Source organism: Salmo salar, chromosome ssa12 (assembly GCF_905237065.1).
Source record: "Salmo salar chromosome ssa12, Ssal_v3.1, whole genome shotgun sequence".
NCBI lineage: Eukaryota > Metazoa > Chordata > Actinopteri > Salmoniformes > Salmonidae > Salmo > Salmo salar.
The window spans coordinates 74,587,513-74,606,029 of NC_059453.1; the positions used below are offsets into that span (position 1 = coordinate 74,587,513).

Sequence of the window (18,517 nt, forward strand, 5' to 3'; positions counted from 1 at the left end):
CGGAGAATGTGACTTATGATAATAGCCATTCCTCATGCATTTAGCGGTGGATTGGACCTCCATCTCCCCGCCGTGGGGATAATTAATGCGTGTTATCTGGAACGCGTCCACCATAAAGAGAAAATAGGAAGGGAGAGAGAGGTGAGGTGTTGGCTAACTCAGGCCTGTCTCTACCGCCCATTTTCAGCCCAGGGTAATTTACATTGCATCCTAATTAAAAATAGTTTATACATTGTTGTTACAGTTTTTCTACAATCGTACCACTCAAAACTGTGGTAAACCCATTGTTTGTTGTCTAGAGAAAGCAGGAAAGGAGAGGGAGGCAGAGGGAACATTTATTTCTCCCATCCTGCTCTAACCTTCATTCTTTGACCACTGCCCTCTGTGCTGTGTTGGAGTCAAGGGGCAGGCTGTGTTGTGTAGGATTCTAGACTAAGGTGTGTGACCTATCCAGGAAGGTACCCAGAACTCATCAAAGTATGTGTGTGTGTGTGCATGTTTATTACTGTGTGCTCTCGCCACCCAATCTAAGTGTACAGTAGGTGTACATACACTCCATCTCTATAGCAGACAATTGTGTGTCTGCTAGCTGGATGGGTTTATGGGAAGTGTTCTGTAGACGATTCCTCCTCCTGTGTGTGTGAGCACGGCCGTTCGCTATGCGTGTGTGAGCATGGATAATAACGCTGTGTGTGTGAGCACGGACAATCACTATGTGTGTGTGAGCATGGATGGTCTCTCTGTGTGTGTGAGCACGGACATTCGCTGTGCCAAACACATCCTCCTTTTGTTCTGCTGGATCAATCACTCAGTGTGCAGCAGGAGCCATGCACCCCTGCCCCGACAGAATTTATATTTGAATGCGTGTGTGCACCAGTGGCATAGCGCAGTTTCGCGGCGCCCCCTCCCCCTCACACGAATTGAGCAAAGGTCCACCCCCAACCCAATCATTTTTTTATTTTGCCATGGGGCAGAGAATTTTTCTTGTTGCTAATCTCATGCAATTTGATACATTTTGCTATTTTAGAGCTCAGGGACAATCTCAACTTTTTTTCCGCTAATATTTGTCTTAATATTAGCAACATTTTAAATACAGTGCATTCAGAAAGTATTCAGACTCCTTTACGTTTTCCACATTTTGTTACGACTTTATTCTAAAATTTAGGAAATCGTTTTTTCCTTATCTACACACAATACCCTATAATTACAAAGCAAAAACAGGTTTTTTGAATTTTTTGCTAATTTATAAAAAATACAAAACTGAAATATTACATTTACATAAGAATTCAGACCCTTTACTCAGGACTTTGTTGAAGCACCTTTGGCAGGATTTACAGCCTTGATTCTTCTTGGGTATGACGCTACAAGCTTGGCACACCTGTATTTGGGAGTTTCTCTTATTCCTCCCTGCAGATCCTCTCAAGCTCTGTCAGGTTGTATGGGGAGCGTTGCTGCACAGCTATTTTCAGGTCTCTCCAGAGATGTTCGATCGGGTTCAAGTACGGGCTCTAACTGGGCCACTCAAGGACATTCAGAGACTTGTACCGAAGCCACTCCTGTGTTGTCTTGGCTGTGTGCTTAGGGTCGTTGTCCTGTTGGAAGGTGAACCTTCGCCCCAGTCTGAGTTCCTGAGCACTCTGGAGCAGGTTTTCATCAAGGATCTCTCTGTACTTTGTTCCGTTCATCTTTGCCTCGATCCTGACTAGTCTCCCAGTCCCTGCCGCTGAAAAACATCCCCACATTATGATGCTGCCACCACCATGCTTCACCGTAGCATGGTAAAGGAACAGACTCCTAATTTATTTATTTTAAAAAATGCAATTAACTGGATTTATTTCAACTCCATCAAACACTATAAAAACATTTTTATGTGGTTAAAGGCCTTGCTTGTTTAATTCTAACATTATATTATTAAAATATATAATTTTGTTTTATAGCTCCAGGGCTAATTTCGTTAGCATTTTGCCATGTTTTCTAGATTTAGAACATAAAACAACATTTATAAAGCAAACATTCTCTTAGGTCTAGCACAGTAAATACTTCAATTGTTTAAGCATGTTGCAGAACAGTGATAAAAACTTTTTGGGGAATATTGACACAAAAAAAATGACAGAGTTGACAACAGATACTCAAACAGACATATATTTGCCTCCAAAAATAATTGGTAAAATATGGAAAATGATTCATTTGAATCCCCATTTAAAATAACCATTCTATCAGATCTTATAGAACTCTGACGGAGTTGATGTAAGAGAAAATCTGATGGAGTGCAGTTTTCTTAAACATTCAAGTGGTATACGCAGTAGCAACTGTGTTTTTTCTCAGTTGCTTTATGACTCTAAACCTAATTAAATGTAACATTTTAACAAAATTTCATATTCTATGAAGCAGATGGAGTTGACAGTTTGTGACCATGGTGATTCCAATATTGTTTGTTTAAATCTATCAAAAGTAGAGAATTTTACAGACCATGAGTGGTCTTGTTGCACTACATGTATTGAGGACATGAATAAGGGGTCCTTATGGTATAGCTGACTCTGCATATTCCTGATTAATTTAGGATTTTAGACAAATCTGATGGAGTTGACCAAATCTCCGAACAGGTCTTTTAAGAATCACAGTTTTGAGATAAATATTCTTTAAAGTTATAGAGCGCTACTGCAAGAAACTACATGAGATAATTGTTCATTTAATGGCACGTTCATATTATATCTCAAAGCTTGTGGGCCACCCTGCCTTGCGATGGCTGCGCGGGGGGGGTGTTTGTGTGTTACAGGAAGCTGTCATCACTCCGGTGTCTCCTGATGTGCTGTATCTGTTCCGGGTGCAGGCTGTGTGTATGAATGACATGCGCAGTGACTTCAGCCAGAGCATGCTCTTCAGAGGTGACTCTTCCTCATTATCATCCTCCTCATCATCCTCTGTCCTTCATTTTTCCTTTTCACTTTTGTAAAAAATAATCTGTAAGTATTTCCCTCACATTTCATCACAGTCTATATTTATCTCAAATCTCTTTGTCTCTTGTTTTGTTCCCTTATTGTCTTGTTTAGTGATCCAGAGTTGCCTCTACTCTTTCCCCTCCTCATCACGATATCTCTGTCTGTCTAAATGCCTATGCCGATTTGTTGCAAAGCTAGAATCAATAGTGTTTCATGTTATGTTCTCCTTTCAGCTAACACAACCAGGATATTTGAAGGGACGAGGATAGTGAAGACTGGGATGGTGAGTGCTGCGTGAACCCTCTGTAGTACTACCTCTCTCCAACAGGGAGCAGCACTGTCTCATTATTAAACTGTGCTGGAGAGCATGCTCTGTCACTCCGATACTATCAACTCCAAAGACATTCATTTTAACTACAGACCACAGATATAAATGAAATGTCCTATGTCAGTAATGTGCAGATAACAGATGATGTACTTGATTGCTTTTTATTTTCAATTGATGAAACAGTTCCACATATTTATGATAACATAGGCTATTATGTCATTACATTTTTCAATCACTTGTCTCTTTTCCCTCCCTCTCCTACCCACTCACTTTCTTTTCGCCTCTCCCTCTCCCTACTTTCTCTTTCCAGCCCACTGTTTCCCCAGCCTCCTCGGCAGACATGGCTCCCATCAGCTCCGGCTCCTCCACCTGGACCTCCTCCGGCCTCCCCTTCTCCTTTGTGTCAATGGCGACAGGCATCAGCCCCTCCTCCAGTGGTAGCCAGGCGACGGTGGCGTCCGTGGTGACTAGTACCCTACTGGCAGGGCTAGGGTTCAGTGGTGGGGTCATCTCCTCCTTCCCCAGCTCTGTGTGGCCAACCAGAGCCCCATCCTCCAGCCAGAATCCCACCGCTGCCACCCCTCGTCAGCCCACCAGCGAACCAGCGGCCTCCAAGAGCGCTGACGCAGCCAAAGACAATGGAGAGGGCTCCGAGGACGGGGAGAAAGGTGCCAAAGGTCAGGGAGAGGAGGGAGAGAAAGAAGGAGAGGAGGATAAGGAGGAAGACGAGGAGGAGAAAGAGAAGGAGACGAAAGAGAAGAAAGTGATGGCAGACAAGGTAGAGAAGCAGACGAACAGCACGGTAGTGAAAGAGCCGCCCACGGCCGCACCAGCCTCGACTGCCAAAGAGAAAGGAAGAGAAGGAGGGGAGAGTGAGACTGAAACTAACACCAGCAGCACTACGCCCTCTAGTGCTGTGGAGGACCAGCTGGTGACACACACACGGAGTACGGTGGAGACAGACACAGTGGTGCCCCCTACCTTGGAGCCAGGGAATGACACGGCAGAGTTCCCAGCCCCAGACAGCTCCTCCCCCACCCTCCGGCCCAGCACAGGAAGGGACAAAAGCCACTGGCCGTTCTCCATACACACAGGTGAGCACAGGGATTATAGTGGCTTCTCTTTTTTCCTTTTTTTAGGTAACCTTTATTTAACTGGGCAAGTCAAATTCTTATTTGCAACTGTCTACCCTGGCCAAACCCAGAAGACGCTGGGTCAATTGTGCGCCACCCTATGGGACTCCCAGTCATGGCCGGATGTGATGCACCTTGGATTCGAACCAGGGACTGCAGTGACGCCTCTTGCACTGAGATGCAGTGCCTTAGCCGCTGCGCCACTCAGGAGTCCTCTCTTCAGTTCATTCTGAGAAAAATAATGAAAGGGCATCAGAGCTGGACCAAACTGTACTCCCTGTCTCAACTTGTGATCTTTTTCCTTTCTTCAGTATGTTATTCCTCATATTACATTTTAATTATTTAGCCGTTATCCAGAGCGACTTACAGGAGCAATTAGGGTTAACTGCCTTGCTCAAGGGCACATTGCCAGATTTTTTACCGAGTCGGCTCTGGAATTCTAACCAGCGACCTTTTGGTTACTGGCCCAACACTCTTAATCGCTAGGCTACCTGCCGCCTTATAATAAGACTATAAAGTGGAAAGGAATATGACAGCCTTGTATTAGACATACTTTACCATGGTTCAGTTGTAATGTTTTTTCATACCCACACATACCCACTTACACGCACACTAATGCCTACAAACCTTCTTGTGTTTGTACTGAATGACATACTGTAGGTGTTGAGCAGTGTTAGGTTGCTAATTAAAATACATTTAGCAGTAGCTTGGTAGTAGTTGAACTAAATTAAAATCTTGGTATTGTAGCGGTGTAGCTAACTTCTGGAAATACACACTACTTTTTTTGCAAAAATAAAATATGGATGTAGGCAAGAATTTCCTTTTTTTCAGCATCAGATGTGCCTAATTCTCACTTGAAACGTCGTTTTTGCGTTTAATAGGCAAAATTACACATTCTGTTAACATCTGACTCCAGTGTGGTCTGTTCTTGCAATTTGAAGTCCGTAACCAGGTTTCCATCCAACCTTTTTATGCGAGTACATGTCGGATAAAAAAATGAATGACAGGTCTGAACGAAACTAACATTTGTCGGTAAACTTTCCAAATCTTGACACAACAAAATAAGCTAGGATCTTTTTGTGTCGATGCAATTAATTATCTGAGAAATGTCGGTGGAATCACTTTTATGAGCATGTCGTGACGTTGTATTAGTTAATGTGACGACTGTTGCTCATCGAATGATTAACGGTTTATAATTGCGTGATTAAATGAATCAAGCAATGAATCAAGCAATTATTAACTCATTAACCTGGGGCACCATGGGAAAATTTGTTTTATTGAGTTTCTATTTCCTAAATTAACTCAAAGAATATCAGAATATCGATTTTACAACAGTCGCTTAATTAATCAATTTCCTCTTATGTCTCATTTCTGAACGTCGCATAATCCGGGAATCTGCACGAACCCGGGCTACACCAATGAGTTTACCACACCAATCTTAGTTGATTATTTATTTACTAGCAAGCTAAAATGATGATAAAAGATACACATACACAAAACACAGTCTAGGCTATTGATTAGGACTTAGTATAACGGGCCAACACACTATGGCGCGTGTTACCCAAAATGGGGATTTCAAAGAGAGAGAAACAAAGAAAGTACACGAGAGAAATATACATTTGGGTTCATTTGTCAGCTATGCTTATTTAAACCTAGCCTTTCCCCGAACTGCCACTCTTATGGGTCAGAATATAATGATGTAATGTACGTGTTGGAGGTCTCAGAGGGGCGTCCCGTGTGGCTCGTTTAGGCTTCTCAAGGACGCACTGCTCCGACGCAACTCTCTGGTTGTCCTCACGATGTCAGTGTCCCTTTTGGCTTAGTGGTCTGATTCCTCGTCCTTGCTTTGAAAGGGGGCTTCTGAGGACAGACAGCGTTGTAGCTCAGAGCTCACAGCGTAGGAATGAGACAGCGTAGATACCACGATTCGATGAAGAGGGGAGGCTTGGTGGTTCGGCTTGAATTCACCCACTTAGACACAGCTACTCATCCGTAGCTTGAGTAGAAAAAGATTTCTTTGTCTTCAAACTTTGTGTTGCGTTTTGGGGTTCGTTGACCATTCAGACCGTGGCTGCAGCCTGGGGTCAGTAGTCTAATGTTAATTCTCCAGTCTCCTGTCTTATACCCTCGGGTCAGAAGTGGGCGTAACCGCCTTTAGGGCAGTTCTCTGGGCGTACCAAGTTAAGAGCAAGGCCTAGATTTTACTCAAATCCAATTTTAGACACTAACTTGACATTTCATCCTTACCAAAGCATTCTCTTTGATTTGGATATTTTCTACACAACGTACAATGTATAAACATCAGACATATACATGGAAAACTCTTAAAGGTACAATGTTTTCATAATAACGTCATCTGTTAACCTTTAATAACAATACAAAAATTACATACATTTTCATATTCCATCTCTCGTCATGACCACCATTGTGGCTGACGGAAACCATTGTTCCAAAGTCCCTTTATTGCATGTTTAATGTTCTGAGGCCAGATCTCCATAGTGAGGACAAAGGAATTTCTCTGTGTCCTAAGATTTATCCTGGGCGTGAGGGGTCATAAAAACCCCACATTTTCATACCCCTAGATCTCTCCTCCTCTGTTGGAGGTGAGAGATAATCTGTAGGTTTGTGGTCTCCTGTAACCTGACCTGATCAGGACAGTCATGACAAGCATATATTGATATAATAACCATCATATTGAAGTTAACTTGGAGTCACACGATGACATGTGTGGTCCTCCTACTACGACTCTCAGGAAAGAATGCAGTTAATAGTCTACAGATTAAATAGGTTATGATGAATTTCACAGGGTGCTGAAAGTGCAAGGTGATGAGCTTGATGCTACTTTCAATAAATATCGAGGGTCTTATTCTGGTGACATGATCAATAAGTTAGCCCTAAATATTTCTGAAACTAAAAGCATTGTATTTAGAACAAAACACTCACTAAACCCTAAACCTCAACTAAATCTTGTAAAAAATAATGTGGAAATTGAGGAAGTTGAGATGATTAAACTGCTTGGAGTAACACTAGATTGTAAACTGTCATGGTCAAAACATATTGATGCAGTAGTAGCTAAGATGGGGAGAAGTCTGTCTATTATAAAACAATGCTCTGCCTTCTTAACAACACTATCAACAAGGCAGGTTCTACAGGCCCTAGTTTTGTCGCACCTTGACTACTGTTCAGTCCTGTGGTCAGGTGCCACAAAAAAGGACTTTGCAATTGGCTCAGAACAGGGCAGCATGGCTGGCCCTTGGATGTACACAGAGAGCTAATATTAATAATATGCATGTCAATCTCTCCTGGCTGAAAGTGGAGGAGAGATTGACTTCATCACTACTTTTATTTATGAGAGGTAGAATGCACCGAGCTGCCTGTCTAAACTACTGGCACACAGCTCGGACACCCATGCATACCCCACAAGACATGCCACAAGAGGTCTCTTCACAGTCCCCAAGTCCAGAACAGACAACAGACAACAATGGGAGGCACACAGTACTACATAGAGCCATGACTACATGGAACTCTATTCCACATCAAGTAACTGATGCAAGCAGTAAAATTAGATTTAAAAAACAGATAAAAAAACACCTTATGGAGCACTAGGGACTGTGAAGCAACACAAACATTGGCACAGACACATGCATAAAACACACACACACACACACACACACACACACACACACACACACACACACACGATAACATACGCGCTATACATACATATGGATTTAGTACTGTAGATATGTAGTGGTGGAGTAGGGGCCTGAAGGCACACAGTGTCTTGTGAAATCTGTGAATGTATTGTAAAGTTTTAAAATTGTATATACTGCCTTAATTTAGCTGGACCCCAGGAACAGTAGGTGCTGCTTTGGCAGCAGCTAATGGGGATCCATAATAAATACAAATACAAAAATACTTGGCTACCATTTGACAAATAAAAATAATCTCGCTCTTTTGTCCATAATAATCTCATCATGTAGGCTATATCCGCACTGTATCTGCCAGCTGTTGGCTATAGCGCACGTGCCAATACCAGAGTGGGCACAGTCGCTATATAACCTACCTACTTGGTTTACAATTTGATGATTAAATATGAGTGACTCCAAAAGACAAGGAGTCAAATGAAACATGTGTTTGATAGACATTTCTGGAGCAGAGGACCTTCCCCTCTTTCCTTCCTTGTTTTCCGTTCCACCTCTCTCTCCTTCATTATCTCTTCCACTCCCTTTACCCTCCTCTCTCATCTTTCCCACTGTCTCTCCTTTCCTATATTTCCCTTCCTCTTTCGATCGCTCTCTATTTATTTCTCTCTCACATTGTCTTTCTCACTCCCCTTCTCTCCATCCTTGTTGTTTCCCATTCCTTCTCTTACTCCTTCCTCCTCTCTCTCCCTCCTTGGTGTTGTCTTTAGGCTGAGTGCTGGCCTACTTTCAGACCCAGTGAGATGAGCTCGGAGCAGAGACACCGCTGCAGGGGAAAAAAACCTCTGCTCCATTTATAACTCCCTGCCTGGCACTAGAGTCATGTAGGCCTTGTGTGCATTGGTGTGTGAGTCTGTGTGAGTGTGTGTTTGGCTGCATGTGTGTGTGGTGACCCGTGTGTGTATCCTTCGATGCAGGTTTGTGACTGGCTGTGTATGCATTATCGCGTTTGTGTGTTTGCCCCTGTTCGTTCGTATGCATTTCCGCTGGCGCTGTGTTTTGGGACGACTTGTCTTAGAGTGAGAGGCAGACAGGAGAGAGCAGAACAGAGCACAGTGGAGCAGCACACAATGGTTCCCCTGCCAGTATGGTGTGTGTGGATGGTAGGGAGAGAGAGAGCAGCTGTGGTAGCGGCTGGCTGTGCTGCAGTGCAGGGGGCTGCTGTCTCGGCCTCCAGGGCTACCCCCACTGTACCACTGCCCCTACCACCCGGGCTCCTGCTGCAGAATAAAGCCATGGGGTCTGGGAACAGCACAGCAGGAGAACCAGCCCTGGGGTAGGGTAGGACGGTTAGCGCAGAGGGAGGCTGACTCAGGATGTTTGGGATGTAAGTGGATCACTTATCTGGGTATCAAGATAAGCTGGCTTTGTAGCACCAGAGTTGCCTTCATAAATAAACAGATTATGATTTGATTGCTGATGTTCTAATAGTCTCCAATATCAATTCATCTTTGTCGTTTTTGGTTGTTGTTGACCATGTTTTCTCCTGTGTGTGTGTGTGTGTGTGTGTGCCTATTAAATATGATCCAGGATTGGATTGTTCCTATCTGTGTAAAGCACCATTCTAGATATAGTAGGTTAAGGGGCTGATGATGTTGATAGCCACACTACCTGCCAAAATCTAACTTTAGAATACTTGTCTTTGATAGCACAGGAATGTATTGTCACTGGTAGCATTTGGTATGAAGAGAGGCTACTGTTTCTTTGGTAAGCACGGCCGAACATTCTCCAGCACATTCTTTGGGGTATTAGTTTGGTATAGTTTCTTAGCAAACATTCTGCCTGATCACGTATCCAGCATTTTACCAAGGTAAATTAACCTGTAACATGTGTCTTCAGTTGAGAAGATGGCTAGCGAATTTGATCACATAATTTTTTACCTTTGTGAAGCTCAGTTAACCCTGGCTAAATGTGTCTTTGTCCTCATTCCCCACCTCTCCTGTTCTGGATCAGCATCCCCAATATTTCCAGTAAATGTTGCTGTTATTCTGACTGATTGTATGTCCTCTCCCCTCCTACAGAGAGGACTAGCGTGTCCAACCTGACCCAGCAGGGTCCCCCAGGGGTGGGGAGGGTGGAGTGGATCATCCCCCTGGTGGTGGTCTCTGCCCTCACCTTCGTCTGCCTCATCCTGCTGCTGGCTGTGCTCATCTACTGGTGGTGGGTACTGTAACACACTGAGACATCACACTCATGTAGCTGAATAAAACATTTCAGGAAGAATGTTTCCCCAAATCGTGTTGATATAGTTTGAAGAAGGGTAGGGCTGGCACGATTACCGTATAATCGTGTAACCGATGATTATGGATGAAGGCCCTCATGGAAAAAATATAAATAAAATTGACTTAACATGGGAAGGCCGGGCATTCCTGGGTTGACTCAGTTTCCGCGGTAACATGGACTCTTTGAAACATGAAACTTTGTGTTGCAGCAAACGAGTATTTGGTTGCCTAGGCAACACCCCCCTCTGCAGCTGCAGCACATGCAGACAGAAGTGGAAGAGAGGAGAAAATGTGCATTTTTAAAAACTATAAATAAATAACATTTGCTATTCAAGCGATTATAACGGTGGCTGCTGTCATTTGGCTGACCAATAATTACAGTATGACCAGTCATCCAAAATTCCATGGCCATCACAGCCCTAAAGAATGGTGAACATAGACAACATACACAAAAACAGCCAGGTATAGTCTACACACCAGTGGCGGTCGGTGCCGTTTAAGATGAGGGAGGAAGATGTATTTTTTATGAGCATGGGCTTATTTCTATTACAGCATATTGGATGACTCTCATTCATATTCCATTCACCCAGCTCAATGTAATATCGATACGTTCAGGCTAGTAAATTATACTCCAAATTTCCCTATACCCATTATGAGGTTGCTACAATCTAGCATACGAATTAAAGTTTACAACGTCGGTGAACAAGTCGAGAGAAATTAGGAGTAATCAAAGTGACAGACAATGACACATTTAATACCGCCTTGCACACTCTTGCCTGCACATGTAGATTGTAATCATTAGTCTAACAGTTGCAAACGAGAGTTCCTATTGGACAAATTCAGGTATGTTTATCCATATTTCATTCTGTTTGCTTCCGTTTAAGAATCAGCAGAGGGAATACACTCCTGATCACATGCAAACACAGAACTAGCAGCCACTTATAAACAGCATGATCACTTTGTTCGTTGTATATATTATTCCTTCTCGCATCTACACTTTCTAATCCTTTTACCTTTTCCCTTTGCTTGTGGACTTTAGTGCACAATACAACAGCTGTCTGTGACCAGGTGGAAAAAACTTTCCAAGACAAATTTTCATACCCTAACCGCTACACACAGCCGACAGTGGTGTCACCATATTAATGGAAATTTTAGCCTAGCTACTAGAACTAACGCATTAGTAAACCCGCTACAATCATGCAGTACAGTGTACAGCAAGCAGTTTAGCAGTTACACTGGCAGGCCCCTGTGGCAATACATTAATAAAACCAATAGCTTATCATGACTTGGAAGAGTTCCAGTGTTGGATAGCCATAGCCAGCTAGCTAACATAGCATCCCTCTGTTTGAACCCGGGGGTTTAAGTAGGCTAAACTAGCTAGCTTCATTCGCTAGCTAAGTTAGTGAAAGTGAAAGTAAAAATATATATATACAGTACCTGTCAAAAGTTTGGACACATCTACTCATTCCAGGGTTTTTCTTTATTTTTACTATTTTCTACATAGTAGAATAATAGTGAAGATATCAAAACTATGAAATAACACATATGGAATTATGTAGTAACCAAAAAAGTGTTAAACAAATTAAAATATATAGGCAAAGTAGCCACCCTTTGCCTTGATGACAGCTTTGCACACTCTTGACATTCTCTCAGCTTCATGAGGTAGTCACCTTGAATGCATTTCAGTTAACAGGTGTGCCTTGTTAAAAGTTAATTTGTGGAATTTCTTTCCTTCTTAATGCGTTTGAGTCAAACAGTTGTGTTGTGACAAGGTAGGGTTGGTATACAGAAGATAGCCCTATTTGGTAAAAGACCAAGTCCATATTATACCAAGAACAGCTTAAATAAGAAAAGAGAAACGACAGTCCATCATTACTTTCAGACATGAAGGTCAGTCAATCTGGAAAATTTCAAGAACTTTTGAAGTTTCTTCAAGTGCAGTCGCAAAAACCATCAAGCAATATGATGAAACTGGCTCTCGTGAGGACTGCCACAGGAAAGAAAGACTCAGAGTTAGCTCTGCTGCAGAGAATAAGTTTATTAGAGTTACCAGCCTCAGAAATTGGCAATTAACTGCACCTCAGATTGCAGCCCAAATAAATGCTTCACAGAGTTCAAGACACATCTCAACATCAACTGTTCAGAGAAGACTGCGTGAAACAGGCCTCCATGGTCGAATTGCTGCAAAGAAACCACTACTAAAGGACACCAGTAAGAAGAAGAGACTCGCTTGGGCCAAGAAACACGAGAAATGGACATTAGACCGGAGGAAATCTGTCATGATGAGTCCAAATTTGAAATTAATGGTTCCAACCGCCGTGCCTTTGTGAGACGCAGATTAGGTGAACGGATGATCTCCGCATTTGTGGTTCCCACCATGAAACATGGAGGAGGAGTTGTGATGGTGTGGGGCTGCTTTGCTGGTGTCACTGTCAGTGATTTTTTTAGAATTCAAGGCACACTTAACCAGCATGGCTACCACAGCATTCTGCAGCGATACGCCATCCCATCTGGTTTGCGCTTTGTGGAACTATCATTTGTTTTTCAACAGGACAATGACCCTAAACACACCTTCAGGCTGTGTAAGGGATATTTGACCAAAAAGGAGAGTGATGGATTGCTGCATCAGATGACCTGGCCTCCACAATCACCAGACCTCAACCCAATTGAGATGATTTGGAATGAGTTGGACCGCAGAGTGAAGGAAAAGAATCCAACAAGTGCTCAGCATATATGGGAACTCCTTCAAGACTGTTGGAAAAGCATTCCAGGTGACTACCTCATGAAGCTGGTTGAGAGAATGCCAATAGTGTGCAAAGCTGTCATCGAGGCGAAGGGTGGCTACATTGAAGAATCTCAAATATAACATATATTTTGATTTGTTTAAAAAACAATGTAAGTTACTACATGATTTCATATCTGTTATTTCATAGTTTTGATGTCCTCACTATTATTCTACAATGTAGAAAATAGTACAAATAAAGAAAAACCCTTGAATGACCCTTGAATGAGTGTCCAAACTTTTGACTGGTACTGTATATATACTACAAAATATAGCTATCTCTTCTTGCTTCTCCTTAATATTGAAAGAAATGAATTTGTTCAAAACTGTTCAACTATTGTCTTTATCTCTCTTTGAGTCAACTACTCACCACATTTTATGCACTGCACTGCAGTGCTAGCTAGCTTTAGCTTACATTTTCAGTACTAGATTCATTCTCTGATCTATGATTGGGTGGACAATCAATCTAGCTTCAGAAGTAAACACAGTACTATTACGCCCACTGTACGTGTTGGAAATGATATTACTAATGCCCTAGATAATATAAAGTACTGTGCTGCCTTGTGCATAGATTTGTCTAGAGCTTTTAACACTGTAAACCATGCGATACTTTTGGGTAAGCTGTCGTCAATTGGACTGGGATTGGATGTCTGTCGTTGGTTTCATGACTATCTAAAGGATAGAAGTCAGGCTGTTAGAGTCGATGGCATCCAGTCGGAGCCATTGGAGTTGGTTAAAGGGGTCCCACAAGGTTCTATACTTGGTCCATTACTGTTCACTCTCTACATAAACAATATCGGTGATGAGATAAGAAAGTGTCAAATTCATTTATATGCTGATGACACTGTCATGTACTCTATCGCTTCAACGGCTGACCAAGCATTATCACTATTGGAGAAAGATTTTAAGATATTACAAGGGTCTTTTATACAGCTGAAACTTGTTTTAAATGCAAAGAAAACACATTTTATGATTTTTAACAGGTTCATAAAGTTGGTTGAAATACACTTGCACTTACGAGCTTAGATGGTTCTCAAATTAATCAGGTCTCTGCATATAAATACTTAGGGATATGGTTGGATGATAAACTGTCTTTTAAAAGGCATATTGACGAACTTTGTAAACGGCAACAAATCAAGCTAGGCTTCCTCTATAGAAACAGGACATGTTTGTCCTCTACAAATAGAAGACAAATTGTGCAAGCTACTTTTATGTCTGTTATAGATTATGGGGATATTATTTACACGCATGCTACGGCATCAACACTTAAATCGCTGGATGCTACTTATCATTGCGCACTTAGGTTTATTACGGGTGCTAGCTACAGAACTCACCACTGTGTTTTATATCAAAATGTGGGTTGGACTTCGCTGTCCGTGAGATGAGAACAACATGCTCTCGTGTTTGTCTATAAAGCACTTCTGAATAAACTACCTTCTTATTTATCATCACGCATCAATATTAGAATTAGAAATCCTAAAACCAGGTCTCAAGCATGGATTACACTTGAGGCCCATGCGATTTCCACAGAGTTGGGTATGGCTGCCTTTTCCTGTTACGCTCCTTGCCTATGGAATAGCCTGCAGACTAAACTTAAACTTGAGTCTCTTGTCCCCCTTGCCCATTTTAAATATTTACATTTACATTTTACATTTAAGTCATTTAGCAGACGCTCTTATCCAGAGCGACTTACAAAATGGTGCATTCACCTTATGATATCCAGTGGAACAACCACTTTACAATAGTGCATCTAAATCTTTTAAGGGGGGGGATTGGAGGATTATTATTATTGGAGGATTTTTATTTTTGTATTGCTTGTAACTGTTTCGGGTAATACAAGTTCTTCTGCTGTTAGGGGAATAACCTATGTGTAAATGTAATCTGCTGCTGTATTTTTTTGTGTTATCTGTGATCGTTTTGTTTGTCATGTTTAGTTTCTTATTGTACCTAAACTGAATGTGTAACATGTATACGCAGGGCCCAGCTGTAAAAGAGACCTCGGTCTCAGTCTGTGTTCCTTGTTGAAATAAAGGTATAATAATAGCATGTCTGTTCATGCCTCAAGAGCTCTGATATGTTGGAGGATGTCCTCCGGAAGTTGTCATAATTATTGTGTGTCTATGGAAGTGGTTGAGAACCATGAGCTTCCTAGGTTTTGTATTGAAGTCAATGTACCCAGAGGAGGAGGGAAGCTAGCTGTTCTCCGGCTACACCATTGTGATACCCTACAGAGTGCTGCTGAGTCTACTCTAGACCTTCATTGCAAAACAGTGTGTTTTAATCAATTATCTGGTGATGTGATTATATGTAGTGCATCTTTATCTAAGAAGGATAACTTTTTAAATGTTTCACTATTTTTATGAAATTCCCTGAGGAGGATGGTCCTCCCCTTCCTCCACTGCTACACACAGTGCTGGTCAACAGACGTTGTGAGATTTCTACACTCCAGTGCTTATTCAATCACCCACCTGACTAACCTCTGTGGTCTCTCCATGTATCAGTGTGTAAGCTGGCTATGGGCCCTGCTATCCCCATCAGCCCCAGTGCCCTATAGTAGCCCCCTGCCCTCCCTGCCCCAGCCCCTTCATGGGTTAAGGCCCAGGGGCATGACCGGCCATCTGCTTCACTTCCTAGCTCCACTCTTGCGCAAATCAGGACTCAGACATGGGGGGGTTAGGGGTGAGAACATACACACACACACACACACCAAGCACCCACTGGGAGACAATGACACGGAGATATATCACAGAGGGTTTTGCATCTCCCAAAGTAGTGGAGGGCATGCACATTTTTATTCATTCAACAACTAGCTTGTTTACATACATAGATACTCACCCATTTGTAAATATTGTCACACAAACAGCATCACCAAGAAAGCATTAAGGTTGTGAGCACTAGTTTCCCGCCAATATCTCTTACTGTAAGATGTATATGTTTCCTATGATGCTGAAGAGAGCATTTCAGTCCTCAGTCTTTTATCATCAAAGCGCATCCATCATAGCACTTCAAACAGGCGTTTAATGCCAGCCTGGGTTCAAAGAGCTGTTTTCCTCTGAGTGAGGGCTGTGACCTCTCTGGTTCTCACCACCCCCAGCTCCCTAAAGGTCAGCAGCCACGACCAGATAATTAGCCCCTCACTGAGACCCAGCAGAGCAGGAGGAATCTGCCCCTAGATACTGATCTCAGGTCATTTTGATGTCTCCACCATAATTGTAAAGTTTGTAGGATTTCAGGAGGGTAAGCTGCTCATAGATCTGTGCCTAGAGGGCAACCTTTACCCACATTTTTCATAGCTCTCTGTCACAGAGGCTAATGGAAGTGCAGCACCCCCTGAGGCCTGTAGGGGTCCTCTGGGGAGAGAAAATGCAGAGATCATGGCTGCAGCAACAGGCTAGGGAAGATTAGGCTGGCTGTTTGGATTAAACTACCATTTAGACTCAGTTTAGCCAGCCTAGCCTTAGTGTGTCCTGTGAAACAGACGACAGGGTGCGTGTCTCTGTCTGTCTGTCTGTCTGTCTGTCTGTCTGTCTGTCTGTCTGTCTGTCTGTCTGTCTGTCTGTCTGTCTGTCTGTCTGTCTGTCTGTCTGTCTGTCTGTCTGTCTGTCTGTCTGTCTGTCTGTCTGTCTGTCTGTGTGTCTGCGTTTGTATCTGTCTGTCTGTCTCAGAGATAAAGTTCCTGGTGTTACAGAGATGACGTCTGGATGGTGACAGCCCCCCCAGACCCTGTAGCCCCAGGGGATCTGTCACAGTAGAGTATTTATTCACACACACACACACACACACACACACACACACACACACACACACACACACACACACACACACACACACACACACACACACACACACACACACACACACACACACACACACACACACACAGAGAGACAGACAAACAGGTGGTGGTTGAGCTCGAGGTCTCCTGGGCAGTAGCAGGTGTTGAAGGCGTGAGACGGGAGTGTTGGGTAATTCTAATCCTATTGCGTAGCAGAGCTCGGGCTCAGGGCTCAACCCCCATGTTGCCCTGTAACCCCTCCCCCGTTGGGACCACATTGGCTGCCCGTAGACAGTAAGCCACCCGTGAGTAATTACTGGTCTGAGATCAGGTCAACCAACCTTGAGCCTGACTCTAAACACACAGGATAATTACTGGAGAATGATCCAGGAGCTGTTACTAGACAGAGTGAGTGACAGGTCACTGCTCCTCTGGCTTGTTAGTGCAGAGAGGACAGGGGAGTCCTCCCTCTCCCTGCTCTCCTACCTCTACTCCTCCTCTCTTCTCCTCCCTCTCTCCGTCCGCTGGTCTGGTTCAGTAGCAGCATGTAGACGCTGCCTGCTAAGGCTGTTCTGTCTCTCTTCTCCTCCGCTCTTCTCTCATCTCTCTAGGATGACCAGTTTCTGCAATCTACTCTGCATAAAATACAGGTAGGAGTAGGACCACACACTCACATATACACATTTCCACTCACTCAGTAACTTTACTCTCTATTTGGTAGATAGCCTCTCGCTCAAGCTCAGATATGCTCCTCTCTCTTATGGAGATGATTTATCTCCCTTCCCTTATATCCTCTTTTTTCACCTATATCCTCTTTTTAAGGCTTGAAGTTCATGACAGGCTTATTAGTCTGGAGTGCTGTCATTGTGAAATAAATAAGCAATGCTAGTTTTTCTTTCACTTTCAGATTTTTAAATAGAGGAACAGGTTTTGACTGTTAACGTTGTTTCCATATTGTAGCTTTAATCTCTCTTAGAGGAGCGCTCTTTGATGAAGCGTACAGTATAATATGTTTATTACGGTATACTTCCTTAAAGGTATGAGCTTAGTCTAGAGCTGGCTGTCTTTTCAGACACACCTCCATCGACCTTTACATAGCCTGCGCTTGCAGCTGTGTCTATGTGTTCTTTGCCCTCTTGATCTTCGTTTGGCCACAGACTAGCCCTTAATCATGACTCTCCGTTCCATTACATTACACATAAGAGTTATTGGACGAAGGCGTCTTCTGTACGGGGGACTTTTGTTAAGAGTCCCGATGCTCGGTCTGAACATTAGCACGCATCGCTTGCGGTACGATTTTGGAAGCATAAGGACCATATCTTTCATATCAGCGAGAAATAATACAAATATATATAATTGATACACACCTTTACAGGGTTAGGGTTCCCACACGGCCATATGTCCATGTTACAGTGCTTGTTTACGGAAAACAGGTGTTTGGAGACGCAGAAAGCTAATTAGCACAGGTAGTCCATACTTGTGTTGTCACTGAAAAATACTGTTGTTTGCAACTGTGTTAAAACCTGTTAAAACTGTGTACAGTAAGCATGTATTTTTGCATTTGTGAAGTCATTTTGATGTGATATGAAAGTAGAGGTATTTTTGTTTCTAGAACCGTACTGCAATTGAGAATC

The 18,517-nt window shown here is 42.9% G+C and overlaps 1 protein-coding gene across 3 annotated transcripts in view; it reads left to right on the plus strand.

Annotated features, from left to right (window-relative positions):
* The window catches only part of LOC106565854 (protein tyrosine phosphatase receptor type G), a 337,499-nt gene that overhangs the window by 290,829 nt on the left and 28,153 nt on the right, over positions 1 to 18,517 (plus strand). For 2 of the 3 annotated variants that reach the window (XM_014133453.2, XM_014133451.2), the window contains exons 10-14: positions 2,777 to 2,885; positions 3,173 to 3,222; positions 3,578 to 4,361; positions 10,126 to 10,264; positions 17,495 to 17,533. In XM_014133453.2, the coding sequence (XP_013988928.1) occupies positions 2,777 to 2,885; positions 3,173 to 3,222; positions 3,578 to 4,361; positions 10,126 to 10,264; positions 17,495 to 17,533 (1,121 nt within the window). The remainder of the gene's footprint in view (positions 1 to 2,776; positions 2,886 to 3,172; positions 3,223 to 3,577; positions 4,362 to 10,125; positions 10,265 to 17,494; positions 17,534 to 18,517) is intronic. The other variant, XM_014133452.2, reaches the window with a different exon arrangement.